Consider the following 23,679-nt stretch of genomic DNA (forward strand, 5'->3'; position numbering starts at 1 on the left):
GGTAACATAGATGAGCTGCTGAGACATAATGGTAACAGAAGAAACAGTTCAGGAGCTTCACTAATGAGCTTGTTAATAGTCATAATCAATAAAGCCTAACTATCATCATGCTTACATATGCAAGCACACAGCGTAATTCAGACCATGTGCTCTGCAGTGCCCTCTGTAGACAGGTGCTTTAAGACCTTTCCATATCCCTGATGGCTTTTTTAGAACTCTGCTAAGTGGTTTTTTTATAGTTGAAGGGATGAGTTGCATTGCATTGAGTCTTTTATGTTCCCTTAGCATGGCAGTAAATGAGGGTGTCCTGTGGACCAATCTGAAGAATATGTAAAAAATGCTCAGTCCCTGCTTGCTGCTGTCTTTTTGGCAGCAGCTAGAAGGAGCCTGGGGAAGAAATGCACCTTTTGTCTGGAGCAAGGTGCTATGTGTCTGTGGTAGCAATAATCTCTGCAAACAAGGTGTTAAAATGCTACATTCTGGCTCTGTATAAAGGTGTAAGTTGATGAAATACTAGGTCTAGGGAGTCTAAATTCCTTGGTGTGGAAATAAATCTAGAATAGCCTTAGCTGAATCCATACAGCAGTCAGACGTGGAGTTAAACTTTGTTGCACAAGGTGATTATCGTAATTAAAAAAATTACTTGATAACGATCCCCAAAATCTGAAAATATTAGGAAAAAGTTTATTCCAAATTATGTATCTATTCCATAGCACTGGAGCAAGGTTTGTCTTTTTCCAGAATGTTTAAAAAGTTCTATTGGAAATAGGTGAATTATATATACATGGATGAGCACAGGTATTTTTGAGAGCAACTTGGTTACAATTATTTAGGGTTACGAGATCTGGCTGTATAGGCTTCAGTGTGAGGATGTGAATTGGTGTTGCCTGTGCTGCAAGTTGAGCAAAACCCATGTAAATGCAGTCTGTTTATCAACCCAGACTTCTAGAAGTCCAAAGTGTAATTCAGCAGCTGATTTCCCCCCCGGTTAACTCATTAAAAATAATGTTTTATGTATTTTTGATCTTCAGAAGTGCTATTGTCCACCTTAAACCTAGCAACAGCTTTACCCTGTCAGACAAAAGACCTGAGCACTTTGCTCTGACAGTGACCTGTTGGACTTGGCTAGGGAGTAGGACAGGACAGATGTATTAGACTCTCACGACCTTCAGTGACTGTATTAATAAAGGCAAGAAGGATTCTCCTAGTAATTTTTCAGTGTACGTGACATTTTAATATCTATATTATCGTATTATCCTGGGGCAGTGGGATCTATGTGTAAGATGTTTGGCTTTTTTTTTTTTTCTTTTTCTTTCTTTTTTCCCCTTTAGCACCTTCAAGCATACCTCTGTCAGACTTACTGTTTCTTCAGTATTTGAAAAATTAGTTTTTAAAGTCCCTTCCCAAGTAAAGCTTTTTTTTTTTGGTAGAGTTACTGTAGTTTTCTGCATTTAACCAATGTTTTGACTCTCTTTCTTTTCCTCATAACCGCAGTCTTTCGAAGGCGAAGCTACTACACCTTTTGAGATCCATGTAAATTGCTGACAAGAATAGGGTTATTTTTTCCTTTGCCTAGCTTACAGTGGGTCAGCTTAAGAATTACCTGACTTACCTTTTCCCCCTCATGGATGATTCTGTAATAGACATCACATTACAATGTAACAGTTTCTGAATACCTAGCCACCTGATTTTTCTTCTGTGTAATTTTAGTACAGTTAGCCTAACGAATTTTAATTCCTGGTCTGTCAAATTAAGTGTTACAGGCTATGACACAGTGTGACAACTGTATACTTTAAGTACCTAAATAATTTTGTTGCTCTTTCCATTTTACAGGACGCATAGCAATTGCTCCCCTTAAAGTGTTTTTAGACTTTAGGCTTTTGGAAGCCTAACGCTGCTGTATTTATGCTGATATTCAGCTTGATCACAGCCTGCAGAGAACCGAGGTTTGCTTGGAAGACAGGAGTGTCACTGTCTGTGGGATAGTTATTCTGAAGTTCTGTTTTGTTGAAAAGGGGCTATTTTCTTTATGATGAAGGCTAGTGTCTTTTCAAAGCTACAAGACTGACATGTCAGTAGATGCTGATCACTGTTAGGAAGGCAACATTGTGCACAATAGCATTAGACAGTCTTAAACTTCAGTAATACTTGCCCAGTTCCAAGGACTGATGGAGTGAAGCAAGTGGTGCAGCCAGAGATGAGTCCTTGCCTCACAGCCAGAAATGAATCCTTGCTCCTTTATGCCACAGCATGTGAAGATTCCTCCAGTCTCGTCTATCCAGCCTTACCTACGAGAACTTTCATAGTTGGTCTCAAAATGACAGCTTTCCTTCTAAGCCCTTTCTCTACTGTTGTTGACAGCTGCAATAATTTGCCCATGGCCACAAGGTCGTGTTTTGGTTTGGTTTTTTTAAAAGTTTATTAATGTTTACGTTGTTACCTTTTATGAGCATTAGTCTTTCTTACAGTAACTCAAACCCAGAATGCACACGACTAGTGTCCGTGGCTGAGATGCTTTCTCTTCAGTTAAGGCAGTGTCTGTTAGCTCTGATAGGCTAAAGAGTTTCTTTTTCCAGTGTTCACAATCCTCCTTCTTATAGCTAAATCTTGTTTTTCTGCATAACTCATCTCTGCTCCTACCAGGCTCACCCATGGCGCTCTGCTTTTGCTACCCTGTAAAGCTGGGTTTCATTTCACGTGGCAGTTCTCCCATATTCGCTAGGCCTAGGCTTCGCAGAGCTGTGTTGTCGTGCCACAGCTAGGTGCTCTCACGGGGGCTGACGCCTCTCTGTATGTGTCTAGAATTAACATTTTAGGATATATCCTAGATCTTTGTGCTGCACTAAACGAGTCACTCCATTTCTCTCCCTTTGAGCATACAGGAGGAATTTTATAAGGCAGCGCAAGACTGCAGCCCTTCCATTTAACTTCGGTTACAGGGGACGCGGTATGAAGTAGCAATACCCAGCCTGGGCAGAAGCCATCTGCTGACGAACCTCAATCCCTAGCCGAACAAGTGAAGTGCATGGCGGTTGAAAACGTTCGCTGCAGTATCTGAGGAGAGGTACAAGCTGACTACAATGCAGGCATACTCCTCAAGGTAACCGGTAGAAGTCAAAGAATCATCTCATGAGTGCTGTCCTGAAAAAAATTTCTCATCTGTCCTTTCATATAGATTTCTTGTACGTAACTATATCAATTCAATTGATATATTGAATTTAAAAAACCCCCAAATTTCAGGTCAGACTGTTGAGAGTTACGAACATTCATGTATGACTTACATTACCTAACTTGTTCGTAATGGACACTTCTCATTCAGGCAGGAGTAAAGACCACAAAAAAAAAAAAAAAGTATCTTTTTAGGGGCCAGGATTCTTTTGAGCCTATTTGAATAATAATCCTAATTCAGTTAGGATTCATCTCCTTTTTAAGCGTATTGTATTTAGGCTTTTTACAAGACAGAGAATCACGGACACGTCACTTTAAGCACTTGTTTCCCATTGTTCTCTGGCGTTTAGTGAGCCTAACTCTTTCACTGAGGTCAATGCTACTTTCACAGTTGTCCTTCGTGGGAGTTACTTACACAAAAGGACACGTACAAGTCTGCTGTTGAGTCTCACTGCGCACCTTCTTGATCTGTTCTAATCCGAATCATATTTAACTCCCTGCTTTTGAAGTTTAATTCCTCTTTTTCATTCACCATGTTTGCAGTTATTAGGAATGTAGAAACAAAGCAGTGAATTTCCCAGGGCACTATTGCTATTTAACTGCCAAATTAGCATCACCTTCTCCTAAGGACATCCACTTTTTCAAAAAGTTAACAATTTTTATCTTTCTCAGTGGAGTATCAATCCGAATACAAAATTGTGAATACAACAAATTTTAAAAGCATTCAGCTTAAATTTATGCTCCTGACATCTTGAAACAGGCCCAAAAGCCAGACTGCACTATGAAAGTGAACGATGAAATTGTGCCCTATTTCTCTACTTCCACACATTCAGCCTGAAACTACACTTAAAGGGAAATTAACCAACAAATATACTGTACGGATAATTTTAATCAGTATAGCACCAAGACAATAATGTGTAAAAATACATAAATGAGACCAATAAAACCAAAAGAAAACTCCCATAATGAACTATATAAATAAGTATATTCTACAGCATGAAAGATCCAAATTGGGGGTGCTGTCCCAAATCTTGCTGGTTTTGATCTTGATGAAACTGCCTCAGATGAGAAGCAAAAATCATTCCATCATACAGCTGTTTCGTTGAAATGACTACCTCCCTCTTTTTTTGAGAGTTACTAGCAGATTCAAAGCAGCAAATAATAACAGACTAGAGCCTTTCAGTCTATTATTTTGTTATCTGAAGCTAATTTAAATATTCCTGGGACAATGAAATGCCCAATAATTATATTTGGCTCAGAGAGCTTACCACCTTTCGTAGGGTATAGGCACACCAGATAACCAACATTGATCTGCGTTAGCCTGCGTACCCAAGCTTGCACACGACTCTGAAGGTAGGCAGAACAATGTCGAAAGATCAGTGGTGAAATTATTGGTACAGGAAACAAACTCAAATTCAAGTAAATGGAAACTATTTCTATCTTAAAAGAAAGGCACCACCTGCACAGTGCTGGCCCTCAGCAACACACGTCTCGCGCAGCCAGCGGGGAATTGCATGGCTGTCCATCGAAGTTAAGACCTAACTCATTACTTCTGCTGTGCTGTTTACCCCTTCGTTTCTTTTCCCTTTTACAGTCAGGGGGCTGAAGTAGCCCAACCAATTAAGGAAAAGTGAATTTGCCTCATAATCTAAGCTTGGAGCAGTTCTGCTTACCTTTTCTCATTTCACTGATGCAATCAGGATATTTAGAAACACTGAAAACCGAAGAGAAATGCAATGATGGGGAACAATAATTATGATTACAGACAGTATAAAGTTAACAGACTCTACAGCATGAGAAAAGTATGTGATTTAGTTACTTAAAATAATCAAAGATTTTTGTTGTAAACAAATCCAAGCAGAATGTAGTCAAAATGGAGACTATAATTTCTATGAAAGCAAGATCATCTTAATTTTCTTGGGGAGAGCAAGGGGAGGAGTAGAGGCGCAATGGGAAGAAAACAGAATAGAGTTCTGAAATATCTTGGATTGCCCATATCAAACGTAAAAATACTAGTCTAAGGAATAACGGGAGGAAAGTGCGTAATTTCACATTTTGGTCTGCCAGCCTGACAAATTCAGAATATATGCACTGAAGAAAGCTGGGAAAATGGCCCAAATGTTTTGATATATTTAACCTGCTTAAAAACATGCAATTAGACTTCATATTAATGGTACTTGTTTCCGAATATCACACACAGGAAAAAAAAAAATGAACAGGGAACAGCTTTCCATGGATGAGACTTCCATATTTATTGTTATTCCATGTGCATAGAAAATGGCAGTGAAGTTTCTTATGAAATAGGCAGGGAATGGGAGAGGTGTAGATATACTGGACTGGACTTTGTGCTTCAAAATTACACTATTCATTTTTAAAATTTTTTTTTCCTTTTAAAATTTATAACATTTTCTTGGATTTTTTTTTGTGCATGATGTTTCAAATTCCTTTTAAAATGACACACTGCATTACAAATGGATGGCACTTTAAACCAATGTGGCATTTCCATATTTACACCAACGAAAGAAATTTACAAGACGTAATAGCATACAATCTTGACATTTAGTAATAGCAATAAAACAAGGGCATCCATTTTATTTTTTCTGTACAAACTATCAGAACAAGACTTTTATTCACATAAAAAAAAAACAATCAGCTTTAATTTGCTCTGACCTACACACTTTCCAAATTCATTTTACTCAATTCTCAAACCTTTCATCACATCGCCCACACCCTCACCAGACTACAGGAGCTACAAGTAATTATACCTAACATCTAAACAGAGCAAAAAAACATCCCTTCCAGTTTTTCTTCCTGACAATTCCTCACTCAAAAAACAAAAAAAAATTAAAAAAAAAAATCTTCCTTGTTCCTTCTTTTATTTCACTTTCACATTTCATAACCAAAACGACAAATGAGGCCATTCCATTTCTTCTCAAGCAAGATGAGAAATACACTGCTGTTTTTTCTCTTCGATGCTACACCCAGGAGTCAGGTGAACCTGGGTACTGTTCTGCTCTATAAGAAGATCGTCTGGTGGAATAAAAGTCTACATAATTTGTGGTTGATTTCAGTCCATATTGTGTTGTGTAATCCGAAGTAGCAGGAAAGTGAACTCGATCATCAAAATATGGGTCTTCATAGCTATGTGGGGACTGCAGGTATAATCTGTATGCATCATAGTTTTTTCTGTTGGTATCTTCTTGACTGTAGTACAATTGCTGATGCTGTTGACAAAATGATAGAAAAGTAAGCTTTCAAAATATAATTAGCAGAGAAAATAATTGTTTCTCAAACTTACACACATTATACAGAACCTTCCCCTAAAAAGTTAAGTGCAGCTCTACCAATGAGGATGGTAACATGCCTCCATGAAATGTACCTAATTTTTAAATGAAACTAAATGGAGGAAGAACCTCTAAGCCTGCCTGCGTGTCTCCTTCTGCATTCACTGGGGAGCCAGTAACTCTCCAAAAGTAGTACTTTTAGAGCATAAGTAGAAAGTACAGAACCTGGCCATACCTACCAAAAAACCCCCTCAAGTCAAATCAGAAAAGTGGTCTCAGATCCCACCATAAGAACATGCTAAAAGATGTGACCATAAAAAGAAAACAGTAATAGAAGTACGTAAGCAATCGTCAGCTTAAGTACACTAATGCCCAATAACAAATTAACTATGCTATAGATACACTCTATAAAAAAGCACTCTAATAGTACAAAGTATACTCCGTCTCCCTTAAGTTCCATTAAACGCTATATGCTGAGTCTTGTTACCAGTGTCATTTCAAAACAAAACTTTGGAGTCACCTGTAGTCGTCTATTTTGTTCTCTTGCTGGTGAGGAATAGGAACTGATGTAAATTGGTGAAGGTTTGCTGGAACCTGTGAGAAAACAGTTTATGGCATAAACTTCAGTCTTTATTCTTTCGTCTATAAGTCTATTTGCTTCTGTTTTACCTAGAAGAAATTATGTAGCACCCAAACAATTAAGTCTGCAGATTTTAGTATCTACTAATAATGTAATATAGTAACATAATACAGGCAAATTTTGTCCCTCAGCAGTAGTTAAATTGAAACAAGAGGCTTTTTTGTGTTGCTGTTTTTTGGTTTACAGACTAAAAACCTTTAAAACAAGGAATTTCCTTCTTTTTATTCACTGTCATCTCTATTATTTTGCGACTTGTGTCAAATAGTAAGAAGGAAAAGGGAGATCAGGGAAATGATGAAATCTTGGTATAATTTAATAATATGATATTATAATATATAACTGCATGTTATTATTTATAACATAACATAATAATAATAAAGTGCATAATAAAACAATTTTTGTAATAGGATTTTAAATAAAAATAAAAATTCCAAACACCTCTCACCTCGCAATATATAAACAGATCTTCTCTTATTCTGGTAATTGTGCAATTTTAAAGAAAATAGCAGCGACAGATGAAAAACCTGCTCTGTTCCACATGCAATGAATGTAACGAATAAAAATGGAAAACAACATTAAGTAGTAACAAGCCTGCTAATGCAACTGTCCATATTATGATTGTATAAACTCCTCATATGAGGAGTATTTACGTATTCCAGTTAAAAGTTCACCTAACTGATATCTTACCAGTATATATATCTTTATGCGTAATGACATCGCCTTGGTTATTATAATACTGCATAGAAGGTTGCGTTCTATCGTATTCAGAGCGGGGTTCTCTAATTCCTAATAAAGCCGGTGATGAGGACGTGCTGCCAACTGATGAAAAAAGAAGGATGATCAGTATGTGAAACAAAAGCCTTTCCCGTACCTAACCTTCTCTTTATTCTCTCCTCATCCCTTCCTTCCTCAAGGATTAACACATGAGAGTAATGGACAAAACTAGTACATAGTTTTTCCTTGATGAAGAACCCCGATGACAAAAGCTCTCAACAACGTACCACAAGATTATAATTTTATACTTTTAATGGTGAGTCACTGCTCTATAATGCTTACAACTGAAATAAGAGACCTTACCCATTTCAGTTTGCGTATGACATAATTAATTTCCCTTTAGAAGATGATACTCCTGCTAGTGTTTATGATTTTATGTAAGTTATGCTTAAATAGGATCTTTAAGTCCACCCTATCACTTGGGACAGGACAGAAAAATTTACAGTCTGCCTGGCTGAAGCGATCCATGTACACACTTGTATTACTGTTCTTTGATTAGCATGCAGAAGTGCATCTTGGACATTTTGTGCTCCAGTTGCCTGAAAACCGTTGTAAGATCATAACAATGGATTACTTGCTTACTTTATATTCTTACAGTCAACAGGTCTCTGTTCTCTAACCTCTACTGTAGTTGGAAAAAGTTTGTTCTGCTAAATCCTCCCTGTTTTACAGACCAGTCGGCTTTTGTTGGCTTAGAAAGACTCCAGTAACACAGGAGACAAATACGTAAAAATAATTTATAGAAATTTTGCTTCAAAATATTAATCAATGGTATCTTCTTCCATTAGCTGTGTCCATTACATCATATTTCACAATTTTGTGTTATTATGGATAGTTTAACTACTGATATTATCCTGGCATATTCACATGGCTAAAAAAGCTAAATTTGGGGGTGTTGTTAAAATTCTGACATGGGTCAACATAATGTGAGTGTTAGTAACTGAGCGACTGAAACACGAACAAGTGTTACAGGCCAAGTGTAACTGTTCTACCATGCATCTGCTGTGCATGCTGTAATCAGCAAAGCTGCTACCACAGTACCCTCTGTGGACCTTTCTTTGCACCAAACTTCCACCTTACTAGTTTAAGCTTGTTCATGCTCTGGAAGAGAAAAATCCTATTAGGATTTTTTACTAAGCGTTCTTTGCAGTACAACAGCCTCTGAATATTGTGTTAGAGCTGCCCATCTTACTTCCTACTTGTAGTTCAAAGAACTGGAGTAACACGGTTGTTCTGCTAACGTATCTTGGGAGAGAAAGTGCCGAGATAAGAATTCAATAGTCGATATTGGAATATTCTTTTACACTTTGGTCGAATCTGGTCAGTTCCCTGAGCCTAAGCCATATTTGCCTCCTTGTCATTGCTTATTTTGAGAAGATATATTTGGCTCTGGCAGTAGATACATAGCTTAAACAGTCTGTGAATTCAAGGTGGTGTTTTGATGCCAGTATGTGCAACTTGGCAACTAGGTGTGAAAGTAAAAACTGCCTTCAGTATCATGTGGTTTGAGAGTGACAAAGATACTTGGTCAGGACATTCTTTTGGAATCCCGAAGGGCGGGGAGAAAACCGAACGCGGAATGCAGTAAGATCGGAATAACAAAATCCTCCAGAATTGGTAACTGCAGTCTGCTGTTGTATAGCACTAGACAAAGGAATCAGTCCTGCATGTTGTACTGTGGTGGTTGAGAAGAATTCTGGGCATGAAAAATACGCTTTCTTTCCCTTCTTGGGGAAAATAAATCCCTGGTTGAGTCCTCCTTTTTCAAGTCAACCATGCCATGAAGGAATGTGCGAGGGTTGTTACTTTTATATAAAGAAGTAATTAAAGAAGAGTATTGTAGGAACTGGTCACTTATGTTAGCAGTCATGTTAGATAGATATTTCTCGGTATTAACAGAGATCTAGTCACATAAAAATAGAAGAGTAAATTGGATACAATAAAGTGTCAAATGAAGACAATATACAAGGCTTCAAGTAGGTTTTGTATCAGCGCCCTCATGAAGATGTAAATCCTAGCACTGAAGATGTGAAAGCAACTAAGGCAAGAAATAAATGAGGAGGAGTCAGAAAAGTAAGATTTTTGTATTTGTCTTGCTCATCCTAATGGGACATTACATAATTGGGAATGAAAATAGGTTCCTCGCTATTGCTCTGTTGCTTTCTACGCTATCAAGTACCCACGTTCTGTGAGACTACATCTACAATGCCATACATTGTAGCACAGGAGGAGCGGCTTTGTAGAGGGAAATAATTGGTTACGAAGTCCAGGTGTGTACTCTGAGGATTTTACTTAGCACCAAGTCTAACCTGGTCCCATGAACTAAATGCCCATTAGCGGTTGGAGTATATTAGTGGTCTGGAAGCACACCATCTGATTTAGTTTCATCCAAAAGGAATACAATTCACACATTCCGAGACGGCAGTTTGATTTGCATTAAGGAGTGAGTGGGGAGATTTGCTTCGAAGTGCTCCTTATCCAAACTAAAATGCTAATGTAGAGACATCCACAAATCCTGAGGAATCTGAAGCCTGCCAACAGTAACAGCTAAGGTAACGTTCTGAGTACATGAAGTACTTACGTTTAAATACAGAGGAAAGACAGCACGACCTCCGTGTTTTAGATAGAATTAGTAGTAAACTGAGAGGCTATTTGAGTTAAAAAAATGGGATACCAGGTACCCCTTCAGTAAATCTTTACATTTCTTGACTGACCTGACTGTATGACAGGTGACATCTGTTGATTTGTTGTTGATAAAGAAGGATGTGATTTGAATCTCTCTCGCTCTAGTGTTGATACTGGTGTAATAAAATGACTTTGATTCCATCCATCCTGGGGAGTGGCAAAAAGAAAAAAACATCAAAATAAATTGCTTTTCATTAAATTAGGAGTTTTTGTAGAACTATTTTCCAGTGTAAGCTAATTTTGTAATTTACCTTTTTATAAATGCTACGGAGATCTCGGTATTGCCATAATGTATTCAGTACCTGGGCGGCTGCCTTGACAACTTTCAGTGACGATCTAAGGAAGTAAAGAATATTACCTTATTAGAAAGCCACTTAATTCCACTTAAAAAGAACAACATTCCTGAGCTACGTAATAGCCTAAACCTTGATGCGGTGAAGCAAGTCAGGTCATCTCTCCAGGTGTCAATAATGCATGCCCGCATTACCACAGTGTGAACACAGCTGTGTCAGCAGCCTCACCAGAAGGCTGGTGCAGAGCCCGATTAAGCACGACAATCATTTCCCTCTCCAGAAAAGAAAATTTCTAGGCAGGTCACTGAGGAATACAGATAGAAGGGTCGAAATAGCTACTGTCATTGCAAGAATTAAAAATCATGAAAAGAAACACTCTATTTAGTGCATTTCATAAAAACTGAGAGTACATACTACAAATCATTGTACAAAATTCCTAACTATAGAAAAAGAATAAACAATTAAAAGAGAGCTGGTATTAAAAGTCTCCAGACACCCTCATAGTCAGACTTCGTTCTTGGTTCTGTGTTGCACTACTGAAAACTTCCATTGGTTCGAAAAACACTTTTCCACTCTCAAGAGCAAGGCTAGGAAAATTACTCTAGCTATTATTAAAAATAAAATTATGCCATCTTTTTAACGACAAATGGTAGTAAGCTGGCAGTGGTAGTGAAGTAGTGATTTGACATTAAATGCCACAGCATGACATCTGTGTTAAATATATGCCTTTTTCTGTCACTGTGAAGATTCAGCCAAATACAGTTTTTGAAAGAAAAGACTGAAAAAAATTGCAGTTGATAGTGTTAATCAGCGAGTAGACACTCTTAATACGTTCACAAGATTTTAAATTTGTTTCTTGTACCCTGTTGCCTCATAAATATAAGTGCAGATGCAACTTTACACATTGTCTCCACAGACCAATGAAGTCATATAAAGGATCACTGCATTCGCACCTGCAGTTGAAATGAGTCTGTGTCCCTTGAACATATTATTATAAATTGTGGATACTCGAAGTTCCTTTTGAGACAAAGACTTTGTTAAAAATGTGGTATGTTTAATTCACACTGACCAACTTCTCTGAGAAGAGATCCTTTTCTCTGCTGTACCGTCTGATCAAACGCTGGGAACGGCACACAGGGCTGACCATATATTCAGCTTTCTGCTATCCATGGAAAGGAGACCTGTGATATCCTGGTTTATGCAAGAGTCCTGCTAACATGATTCGCACCAGTCACAGTGCTAAGGAGTACAGGGCAGCGATGCTGGTCAACGCCCAGTGAGGTCCATGAGGCTGACTCAGCGCAGACCCTGCACGACTCAGGAGCCATTAGACGTTCCTGTCCCTTGATGCTCAGCTGTCCAGTTCTAAAAGGTTTTTTACTACTAAATAAACACAATGCCCGATCAAGCCCAGCGCTGAACTCAGCTAACAAGACCCCTAGCACAGGGGTTGGCACAGCCATACCCGAGTGAGTCTGCAGGGCGCCAGGTCTTCTCAATCAACAATAGGATTGCTTTCCAATCCCAGTCGAGAAATCCCACTGGCTAGGTAAACCGCAGGTTTTCCTTACAACCTACCAAATGGCCATGCTAGATATAATTAATAGCTATTGCGATACATCCTGACAAAGGTGCTAACATATTCTGACTTTGAAAAGCTCTAAGTATTCTATTAATCTTGTAGGTGTATAAGAGGGGACAATTTTTTTTTACTACCATTTAACCTGAATACGCCCCATTAATGTGATTACTGCATGCAGCTGTAAAAGCCTCCAGAAGCTTTAGATAGAGAATACACTGCCAGAGAAAGGTGGTACCGACTGCCTCTTCTTTCCCAGTGTGATTCAGACTTTGTTAGCTACTTAGATCGGGACTGCAAAAACAGATCCTTTTTTTTACTCAAAAACCCATTTCCCGCGTTCTTAAGCATTTTAAATGGAATAGAGAAACAGTTTCGGTATGAACTTTGTTGCCTACTTGCCTGTCACCTCTTCCTTTCGTTATGTTCACCAGCTTTTCTATTCCTCCAGTATCAGCGAGGGCTTTGGCATTTTCCATGTTTTTACTAGTGACCTCATGCAAAGCACAGCAGATTGCTGCTACAGTCTCATCAGACAATATGCTTGGACCATTGCCTCCTGGAAGTCGATTAACCAGATCTCGCATAGCATATTTACCTATAAAAACCCATCAACAGAACCAAGTAAAAAAAATAGATTTGGTACTTAAGATTTGAAATTATAGCACTCATCACAAAACTGCATCTGAAAGCAATAAAAAGAAACACATGATCAAAACCATGGAAACCTTCCAAGAATTCACATTTTACACAGAGTCAAGAGAGACTAGAGATCAATTTTTGATTTTTTTTTTTCCTTTTAGCTTAAAAATGTCAGAAGTCGCATTTTTGCATTAGAACAGGAGCATTTGTAAACAGGAATTATTTGGAGAAAGCAGAACCATTCAAGGAAAAATGTTACACTATTTATTATGATTGAAGGAGTGGTGCACATTCCTAGGCTTCATTTATTGGAGGGTTAAAGAAATCCTTACAGTAACTTGGCATTTTTTTCTTTCAGACATTCTGTTCACCTTATTTGTTACCCAGAAGAGATCAGGTCTCAGCTCTCATTTCAAATTTCAATTACTGACTGAGGCACAGGAATAATCACACTGCAGACAAAAGAAATTAACTAAAGCTAAGGTAATTTTTTTTTTCCTGTTTAGGCTGTGCTGTTAATTGAATGATTTTATTGAAGACATGTATTTGTACATAACAGTGAATAATGAATAAGCTTTACACAAAGTCATTAGCTACCTATTTGCATAATGTGCCTGAGGGAAAAAAAAATATCCAAACAGGAATTCTGCAAAGAAAAGGAACTTTTCAAACACATTGGAAAACTATAACCGACAATGCTGTACACAGTAGTACCCTGTCACTACCAATCTTTTAGCAAGCTCATCAACACGTGTTTGCATGTACCAATTTGTATTGCTATTTGTTGGATTCCCCAATCTTTTATTTTCTTCAGAGTTTAGACCGTGTAAACCCATTATTCCTGCCCCCACCAATGGCAGTAAAGTTGCATAAAATAGATTACTAGCACGGGGTAATTTATGACTCAATTCATGTCTCAAAATATTTTATACAAAGATTAGTTTCAGAGTGTATCTGGAAAGCTAATAATTCTTTCACAGTTAAGGCTTTGACAGGGAGAGGGAACAGGTGGAGGTGCATTCCTGAACTGAAAAGTTCTGCCAGGAAGGGAAAAAAAAATCCTGAAAAGAGAGTATCACCTGAGTATGACCTGTATATGGCTGGTGCTATAGAACAGAATTTTCTTTTTACTAATTCCTTACGTATGTAATACCTACAGTGCAAGAAAACATGTTCTGAACATCCAAGATGGAGAAGCTTCAGGAATACATAATAAAATTCTGTTCACCTGCATTTATCTTTTTGAGAATAATGATACTCTTATCTGTATAAATAGTTGTTATATACTTATCCCAGTAGTCTACAACACAGAAAATGCTTCTGTAAGAAAAATGAAACTTTTTTAGATCATGACATGTGTTAGCAGGGTTCATTTAGGCCACAGCAGTGAAGCTGAGGGTGAGGCATGTTCAACACTTCCCGTAACAGACTGAGATTCCTGATCAAGGCAGGAAAAATGTTGTTTGGGGTTTTTTTTTTTTTAAATGCTAGATGAGAAAGGCACAGATGAATGCTTAAAGTATTAAATATTAAAATTGACAAAAGGCAAACAGTAAGTTTTTCTAGCAGGCATCCTTGTTGATTGCTTAATTCAGCAAAGGCACATATATACTGCTCTATATCTGGGTTTTCGTGGAAATATTTTACTAGGAGAGGGTTTCCTCCCTCTCTCCCTATCCAGTACTATTAAAAAAGGTATTTACTAATGTACTGGCAGCAGAGTTGTCCTATCCTCTCAGAATATGTAAGGGATCTTGAAACCCCCCGAAAAGGTTACCATTTAGCTCCAAGTAGAGCTGTGTTTTCCATCATATTTTGTACTGACAGTTTCCTGTCCAGTTTAGTTTAGCTGAGGTGACTTCCATGCATTGTAAAGAGATTGCCACACAAGATGGCTAAAGGCAAACAAAAATGTCAATATTACTCAGAAAAGCTACTGCTGTCAAAAAGATTAATTTCTGTGACACAACTGACATGATATAGTAAAATCAAGTTTGCTATTTCTATTGGTAGGCTCTCATCCTAATATTTTTTCAGTACAAGGTCTGACATGCTGGTAATCGTGCTTTCTTCAGTACAGTTCTGTACTTACCAATAAGCTCCTTATTACGAACATCTAATGCCATATTCCTTAAGGCAGTTGCCACAGATGAAACAACTCTGTCATTATCCATTCTCAGCAGCTCCACAAGGATTGGTAGTCCTTTTTCTTTTCTTACAGCAGCTCGAATGTATGCTGCGAACTACAATAAAACTCCAGTTACTCACAAATCTACTACAACATTCTGATTGAAATAATCTCTTACTAGATTGTAATTCTTAAGTGTGTTAGAAAAGATGACATGTTAAATGCATATCTTTTCTATTATTATAACGGGTTGGCTCTGTTGTTTTTTCATTCATTCCTCTTACAAAGCAATGTTTAAAAAAGGTGGTTTAACAGACAAAATATCTTAATAGATGAAAAATTAATTGAAAAGGTGTTTTTTTTTTTAGACCAATTTTATAATGGTCATAAAATGAAAAAGCCTTAGCTGTTTTTCGACAAGCAAAGGAAGCAATTAACATTTTTTTAATCTCTCCATAACAAATACATAACATCAATAAAGTGTCCTCATGTGGTGATTTTGTAACATATTCTATGCAAGGGCCACAAGCAAGAATGTATGGAAATAAATAATACAAATAATAAAGCAAATACAAACAATTTATTTATGCTGGTCTTATTTTGACAGTACCTTCCCACCAGAACTCACAGCTAGAAGATCCTAGAAGATTATTTTGACCTAATACGCACTGGAAGAAAGCTTTTTCTGTTTATTTAAAATAAATGGTACCAATTTCAAGGCCAGTTTCCATATTGCTTTTCCTGTCTACCACCTTTGTCATTGCTTTTCACTGTGGATGTAACATTACTGCAGCACATAAGCACTAACGATACACACTAGAGAGAAATGCTCAGATGCGTACTAGAAAATTACATGTTTCCTTCCAAACACATTCCAATACCTTATTAAAAAAACCAGCTAAAATACAACAATAGGAGGAAGAGTAGGAATTCACATACCTTCCAGTTGCCTGCAGAAAGATTCTGGAGAGATCCTGCAGAGCCCTCTAGAGTAGCTGGATTGGAGCTTTCTGCTAGAAGCGTTAGGTACGGCTTTACCACAGATGGGTGCCATAGCATTTCCACCCCTTTAGGAGACTTGGAAAATCCTGGTATAGGGCCAACTCCATCCCACTGAGAAATGAACATATCTTTGTAAGGACATGAAACCTCTATATTTTCATTCAACATATGATAGTTTTTCTTCAAGCTATGTACTCCCCCCCATCATTAGCTAAACTACAGTTGATATATTTGTAATACAAGGAAAACGGCAAACCTGATCCTCCTGTGAAGTTTTTTTTTTCTTCTTCTTTTTTTTCCCCCAGCAACTTGGCTCTGAATCTTTGCTAGGTGATTCTTTTCCTAACAAGTCATCCAATTCATTGATTCCTAGCAGACGTGCCTGAGGTACCTCCAGTTCCAAGCGGTAAGAAAGGTTTCTCAAGGTACACACACAGTTTTCCACTGTCTGAAGCCAAACGAGAAAGATGTCATGTAATTAGTTACTTTCTTACATAGTGATAAAGCAAACCAAACAAATTAAGTAGAGGTGAAAAGGCATTTGGAGCACAAGCACTAAATTCTAATTCTGGGCTTGGGGCATTGCTTTGTTTCTCTGGCAAAACTGCAGTCACTCTCCTGATATCCTCAAATATGAAAACATTTATAACAGTAATCTCTACTATAGTGGCTTATTGTTTTAGTATTCTGAAAATGAAAAGCACAAGAGCTTATTATTATTTTATTGAAGAACGAATACTTCAACACTGATGAAAATGAAAAGCACAGAACAAGTTACACTGTATTATGCAACAGAATTTGACTGTGCATCAGTAAACTGGGGTTGGGAGAGAAGACCAGTTGAGCTAAGCACATCACAGTGCTAAATTATACCATACAAACCCCAAAAGATCCCATCAGACGTGCAGTTCAGCACTGAAAATCACTTAGATGAAACGTGCGCACACCTTGCTGTCATAATCTGATGTGTTCACACACGTGTGGATCACGTACAGCAGTGAATCAACCAGCCCTTCGCAAGACCTCATCTGCTTCCGGGCTTCTTCACCTGCGGAGCTTAGATTCCTAACGGGTTGAAATGATAAAGGAACACAGTGTATTCACAGATGGACACGCTCACAATCATCTTACTGATCGGTTTGCAGACGTTTTTTATGCAGCTGATTGATAATTGAAAAGTTAAAAGCAAACACACCATTTTGTGCAGCAACCCACCCCCAATTCTTATAAAAGAGAAATATGATTCTAAACTGCAATTTCAAGATAGCATTGACTCGTTGACAAAAACGGCCATAAGTAGAACCCCCTTCCCGCAGACTTTTCCATTCCAAGCCCTCTCTGTTGTGCAGGCCCAAATCTATAGTTTGTATGTGCTGTAGAACAGATTGCTGAGCTTGTCTGGGTTAGAAGTACCTTTTGTTGCCTCTTTTTTAAATTGGAGCCATTCAGTGATCTGTTCTGTGGTGCAGCCTCGTTAACATTTGTAATAGTGCTACACAGACAGAAGTATAGATGTATAAATTAGGGTGTAGGGAAAGGAAAAGGCTGCACTGTGCTTTAGAATAAGCAGCAAAGGATGCAGACAAATATTTGCCTTCAAGGCCACCATACTGCAAAACCTGAAGCTTACACTGTGACTGGATGCACATGTAAATGGTACTGCTGCTAAAAAAATGCCACCGTGACTGTCCGTAGAGGTGCTTTTTCTCTAGACATCATGTTTGTACTACTATGGTAGCACAGCCCTATGTTCAAAAGCGGTGTAGAACTCATGATCTTGAAAAACAACCCAGTGAACAACAACGTGAAAGTAGTTTATGAAAATGTTCTGAAGTTTAGAAGGGTTACCAGCAAATAAAAAGCAATTCCAGTTCTGTTTAAACACAATGGCCTTACTCTGCTGTTTAATGGAACACAATTTGAAATTTAATAAATTAAAATTACAAAGAAACCTACAAATGAACAGAAATAGCTCGTATGCTACCCCTGGCCCTTGAGATTCTAGTTTTGCCTTTTGTTATTCTGAATACTTTTTTTTTGTTCTTACTGCTGTTTGAGAAATTGACAAAGGGAATAGTCAAACACTTCTTTAGTGGTATGTATGCATATACAAACATAATTGTTTAAATGTATACAACAATAAAGAATCACCAAATGCACATTTTTTTTCCTAAATAATATTCATAAGCCCTACACACAATACAAAAATTGCAGTAATTAATAGGGGAAAAGTGCAATGATCGTAATTTATAGGACAACCAAAATTTAACCACTAGACATTACAGTTAGCACCTCTTACTGGCTAACTTTGTACTTTTCATATTTTTCTAATATGGAAAAAAAAACCACATGCAAAAGCTGCCTAAATGATAGGTCTGTATGTAATTTATAGAATGCAACAACTCTTCTCTCTTAAAAATTACAGTATAAAAAGGACCTGTTGGAGAACATGATTACTTTATAAAAGGAGTCTTCTAGAACAGCAAATTACCTCAGGCATCCTGTGGTATTGCGTAGAACTAGGGAAGTCTGAAATTTAATTTTATGATCATCATCAAAGGAAGAACTGTTCCATCCAGAATGTGGCACTATCACAGTGTTTGTTAGTGTTGACAGAGCATCTCTAATAATTGTCATCTTTACTGCATCGCATGAAGACAAGTTCCAGAGAACCCCTTAAGAAAAGATTTCCATTGCAGTGAAGTCAGAAAAGACTTGGCAAACAAGCATAAAGCAACATTAACAACTTAAAAGACATCACTTTAAACAGGAGAAAGATAATTTACCTATGCAAAACCAAAAGAAATATAATTAGTTTGCAATGTAACTTTAATATTATTCCAACATTATTGGTTAGTAAGTGGTCAAAGCTACCATTAAAAGATTCACTTTACAGACCGAAAGAAATATTTCTAAACTTCAGATTATAATGTATTCAGCAGCCTTCACTCTAGCTGTCTGGCTGCTGTGCAAGCTCTTTGACGGAAGAGTTGGAATGCAAGATGATAATCAGAATAATCCGAATAGATCAGCAGCTAGGTCTCCCACAATACTGAGAAGGAAAACATGCATATCAGCGAGTAAATACTCTTCTTAAGGAAAAACACTCAGCAGAAACACACACTGACTGATGGGAGATGTTCCCTTCTTTCTTTCCTGAGGTACAGCTCGTTCTGCTACCTGAGAGGAGAGGGGGAAGCCCCACTGCACTACAGGAGTCTAGAGGAATATTCCCTACAAGCAAACAAACTCATCTCATTTGCAAAACGCCTTTCCATCTTTCTGAAAGACATGTGCCTCGAGCTCACCATCTCTCTCTAATGCTAATATCTTTCTTAGATATCTGAAGATCAATCCCATACTGACGACCTGTAATGGGAAGAAAAACCTGTCTTTTTTTGTAATGTCAGGCAACATGCCAAATCAGAGCAAGCTGTATAAACATGCCACAGCAGACACTCCTGTTCCTAAAGAGGTCACTAACGGATTTGCGAGATTAATTCAGCACAAAACTTCATATTAAAAAAAAGAAGTCCTTTAAGTCATTTACTATTAACTAGAGTTTTATTGATATCTGTCATCTATATGCACATTTGTAGGTGTGCATGCACAGTCACTGCAGCTGGAATGGAGTGGGGTACCAGTGACACTGCTTCCCGAGCGTGCCTGGCAGGAATGGCGCCCTAGACTACTAGTTGGTTCCTCTCCCAGAGGAGAGTTCCGGTGTAGAAGGTAAGGTGTGAATATTTACACAAACAGGAAAATATCTCCGAAGAAAGCAGCTGCTGGCAACCTCCTTCCAATAACCGTTCATACGGACATTACAACTATGGGTGACCGTCAGCAGTAAGCTCCTGACTTACAGAGATCATATGGAGGAGGTCGCTGCACTGTTAAGAGAAACGTGTCATGCTTTGCACTTCAGACAACGGTACAGCCTTCAGTGGAAGGGCAGCTAAAACCAGGCAGCTAAATCTCGCAAATAAAAATGCTCCTTACAGATGCCATTGAAACTGCATGCCCTCTGTGAGTGTGTAACCTGATCCCTACTGGTATTTTCGTTTGTTGCCTCATCAGTTCTAGCCAGTCGGCAGTCTGAGATGAGAAGGCATATTTATCAGAAGAGACAAGGCATTTTTCTGAACTCTTCATCCTGTTCAAAAAAAGGCATGAACATCTGACCGCCAAAGGGGGAGTCTTCAACAACCCTGTAAGAAAGAGGTTTGGGAGAGGGAAGAAACAGATCATTATCCTGATTTATATGAAACTTGGAGATTAAAGTTATAAACTACCTCTTAAAAAGGAACATGGAAGAGATTTGGCAATATTCTTAAGAGAGAGATTGTTTACATTGGAAATCTCTACAACTTTGCAGGCAGAAGTTAACAGCTAAAAGAAAGGTCATAAGAATACAAGAGCAAAAATGAAGCGAGAAGAAACCAAATCTATGGACGTCATGGCTGAAAGATCATCAGTGTTTTGCAAACATGAGATCTTGTGAAAAAAATTCTGAAAAAATGACAAAGAAGGTAGATTGGCAGATGGGTGGCAGCCATTAAAGAGTTTTCAGTAAAGGTCCCAACTGTGTGACGTGACATGATTCTAGATCAGGCAGAACCTGGAAAGCCAGTGTCCAAAAAGGAGGAATGCAAGACGAACAATGAGGGGGGAATATGGTTTTGTTTTGGTTTTTTTTTTTTCCCCAATGATAAACATGGGAAGAATGGCCTGCAGTGGTATTACTGCTTTCTTGCATTGTATGCCTGGGATATTAGGTACTTAAGTGCAGAGCTGAACACAGAAGAGCTAATGTAAACATGCTACAGAAACTTTCTTCCTGGAAACTACAGCAAGAAATCTAGAGTATTTTACACTCACCAATTAGCCAATTAGCTATCAATCTTTTATCCTCGGGCAGAATTCTATAGTTCCCTACCTGCAGAGTCATCTTACGTGACATTCTGATACAGAAGTATGAGATCTGATGTAAATTATCGGCAGAACTGTATATGCAAGTAATATGCTAAACATGGCATTCAATTATCTTTTTCGTCATGAAACATAGCTTAAAGTTCATCTAAATTCTCACCAGGTACTCATCTTACTCTAAATCTTTTCCTCACAAACAGTATTTTACTAATTGTAAATTAGTAGAGTCATGTACACTCAGCAACAAACATTAAACAGCATTTCCACAATAGCCCAATAAAATTGCTACTAAAACCATACGGTTTTCAGTTTGACTAGATCTCGAACATTTCGTTTCCTCAGAAATAAATTATGGGGGGACAAGACAGTAAATGTTACAAGAGGTAACAAAACCAAAAATTTATAAGACAGCAAAAGTTTTTAACACAGTCACACAACTAGCCACCTTACAACAGAGTTTTTGACTAATTGGTGCAGAAGCTCTCCAGATGGGAATTTTTGGACTGTCCTGAAGATCTCCCCCAGTCAGCTCCTGCTGTGCCTAGACCATTTTTTGTGTTTTAATGTATTGATTAACATCATGGGTGAAGAATCTGGTTATTCCACAGACTGTCCTATGCTGGTCCTGTTACAGAGTTGGCTAAATAGTATATATAAAGACACTGGTAAATAGTCCATAGAAAGGGCATCTGCAAAAACAGTCATGCAAGACAGCCTTCTGAACATGATTAAACCACACACAAAACATCTCCTAGCTATCTTACAATGATCAACAGCAATGGATCATGCATACACTGGAGAGACCTCATAGGACCATGCGACAGTTGGATATAAGAATTCAGCAGAACATCAGTTTAGCTGATGCAGCTAAAGGACTCCTGCAACAGAGACTCCTGTCACCATCTGGAAGTGACAAACCATTGTGTTCAAGTAATCTGCTTCCCCAGGTGTTACCATATGCCAAGGCCCCCAAAAGCTTTTTTAAAAACACGCTGTCTGTGAATGTCCACACAGGAAGCAAACGTTGCACCATGCCTGTGCGGTCTGCTTCTTGTTCCTCTCAGCTGTCCCACTGACACTGCATGAGCAGCAGAGTCTGCTGTGACAGTCTCCTTCTCTGCTGCTACATCTTGCCATCAACAACCTCTTCCCACCTGATCCAGTCTTCTGAAAAGGGACTGGATATGCAACCAAGAACAAATAAACCAAACCTACCATCTGTTTCAACAGAAAATTTTGAAGATTTCAAAGAATACATGCCCAGCTGCGTCCTTTTTTCTTGTTCTTCATACCACCTGTTCATTATACTCGTCTTGGTGTTCAGATCTTCCCACAGTTCCTGATCCTCACCAAATGACAACAGAAATCTGACAGCCAAACTTAGAGTTGCTCTCTTCCGCTTCCCAACTCCAGGCTCTTAAACCTAGTTTTTTCCAGCCTGGCACGAGATGGTACACTTAAGTTGGCTAACAAAAGTTACTCGCTGAAGGTATTTTAGAGCCCCTTCATCTTTTTCCTATCCTGTCCTGAAACAATTTTTTAGAATTGATGTAACGTCACAAATCAGGGTGTTAGACAAGTATTTGTCACACAGGTAAAACATGGACATGGTCCTGGGCAATCTGCTCTATCTGCTCATGCAGGGGGGGTGGACAAGATGACCTCCAGAGGTCCCTTCCAACCTCAACTATTCTGTGATTCTGTGAAAACAGAAGCCTGAAGTCCTGCATAAAAGGACTCTCAAAGAAGAAACACCTAAAACAGTCAAAAATATTGATTTATACAGCCTCCTAAAGCAGATCAGAGGGATTGTTCTTTGACCCCATCTGTCATCTTCCTTGGCATAACAATACTTGCTGACAGCAGATGTAGTGATTGGCATTTACAGGGCTTTGAAGTTGTTTTGGATCTCAGATAAATAAATAGAAGATGCAACAAGGGACAGGACCAGCTAGTGGTAGCTGATAAAAGTATGTGGAAGTAACAATGACCTTGTAAATGGGAGGCAACAACAAAACAACCCTCCAAACACCATACCATGAATGAAGTTGAGGACTACTGATACAAGGACAAGGTATTTGAGGTTTGCCAGAGTTCTGTTTTAACACCATCAGCTTCACAATAGAGCTCACGTTTGAAGTTAATGGGTGCAGATAGGGTGAGGAAAACCAAGGTCCTCCATTCTCTAAAAATGATGGCAACTAGAAATAGTACTGGTAGGTGTTTTGAGGATATTTTCCACATAGATTTGAGACATACATTAGCACTTGCAAATGAAAAAAAAAGAAAAGCCTTGCCCATAAACTTCTGATTTTCTAGACTGAAACCCCTACTACTTAGAAAATAAAGAGAGAATAAATCTTAAATTATTTAGATCCCATCCTTGAACCTGACAAGCTTTGGTTAAAGGCAAATGATCTTGATTATCTAACATAAACTCTGGTCCAGAAAAAAAAAATAGAAAACAGGGTCATCTGGAAGACTTTTCTGAGGAACTGACTCTAGAAGTGAGTGCTTAAAAGGAGCAAAGATGAACCAAACTGAAGAAACACATA

At 38.2% G+C, this 23,679-nt stretch overlaps 1 protein-coding gene and 1 long non-coding RNA gene across 5 annotated transcripts in view; one reads left to right on the plus strand and one right to left on the minus strand.

Annotated features, from left to right (window-relative positions):
- Positions 1-2,939: 2,939 nt before the first annotated feature.
- On the plus strand, positions 2,940-13,548 carry LOC142083334 (uncharacterized). Its single transcript, XR_012674020.1, has 3 exons — positions 2,940-3,100; positions 8,007-8,122; positions 13,424-13,548. It is a non-coding gene; the product is annotated as an uncharacterized LOC142083334 (long non-coding RNA).
- Positions 5,392-23,679, minus strand: part of PKP4 (plakophilin 4) — a 100,550-nt gene continuing 82,262 nt past the window's right edge. For all 4 annotated transcript variants that reach the window (XM_075152606.1, XM_075152605.1, XM_075152608.1 and 1 more), the window contains 11 exons: positions 18,687-18,870; positions 17,143-17,260; positions 16,452-16,643; positions 16,133-16,306; positions 15,158-15,308; positions 12,826-13,021; positions 10,803-10,887; positions 10,581-10,698; positions 7,780-7,911; positions 6,973-7,046; positions 5,392-6,392 (listed from right to left, as the gene is read on the minus strand). In XM_075152606.1, coding sequence (XP_075008707.1) covers positions 6,144-6,392; positions 6,973-7,046; positions 7,780-7,911; positions 10,581-10,698; positions 10,803-10,887; positions 12,826-13,021; positions 15,158-15,308; positions 16,133-16,306; positions 16,452-16,643; positions 17,143-17,260; positions 18,687-18,870 — 1,673 coding nt within the window. In that variant the 3' untranslated portion in view covers positions 5,392-6,143. The remainder of the gene's footprint in view (positions 6,393-6,972; positions 7,047-7,779; positions 7,912-10,580; positions 10,699-10,802; positions 10,888-12,825; positions 13,022-15,157; positions 15,309-16,132; positions 16,307-16,451; positions 16,644-17,142; positions 17,261-18,686; positions 18,871-23,679) is intronic.

This window comes from Calonectris borealis, chromosome 6 (genome assembly GCF_964195595.1).
Source record: "Calonectris borealis chromosome 6, bCalBor7.hap1.2, whole genome shotgun sequence".
Taxonomy (NCBI): Eukaryota; Metazoa; Chordata; class Aves; order Procellariiformes; family Procellariidae; genus Calonectris; species Calonectris borealis.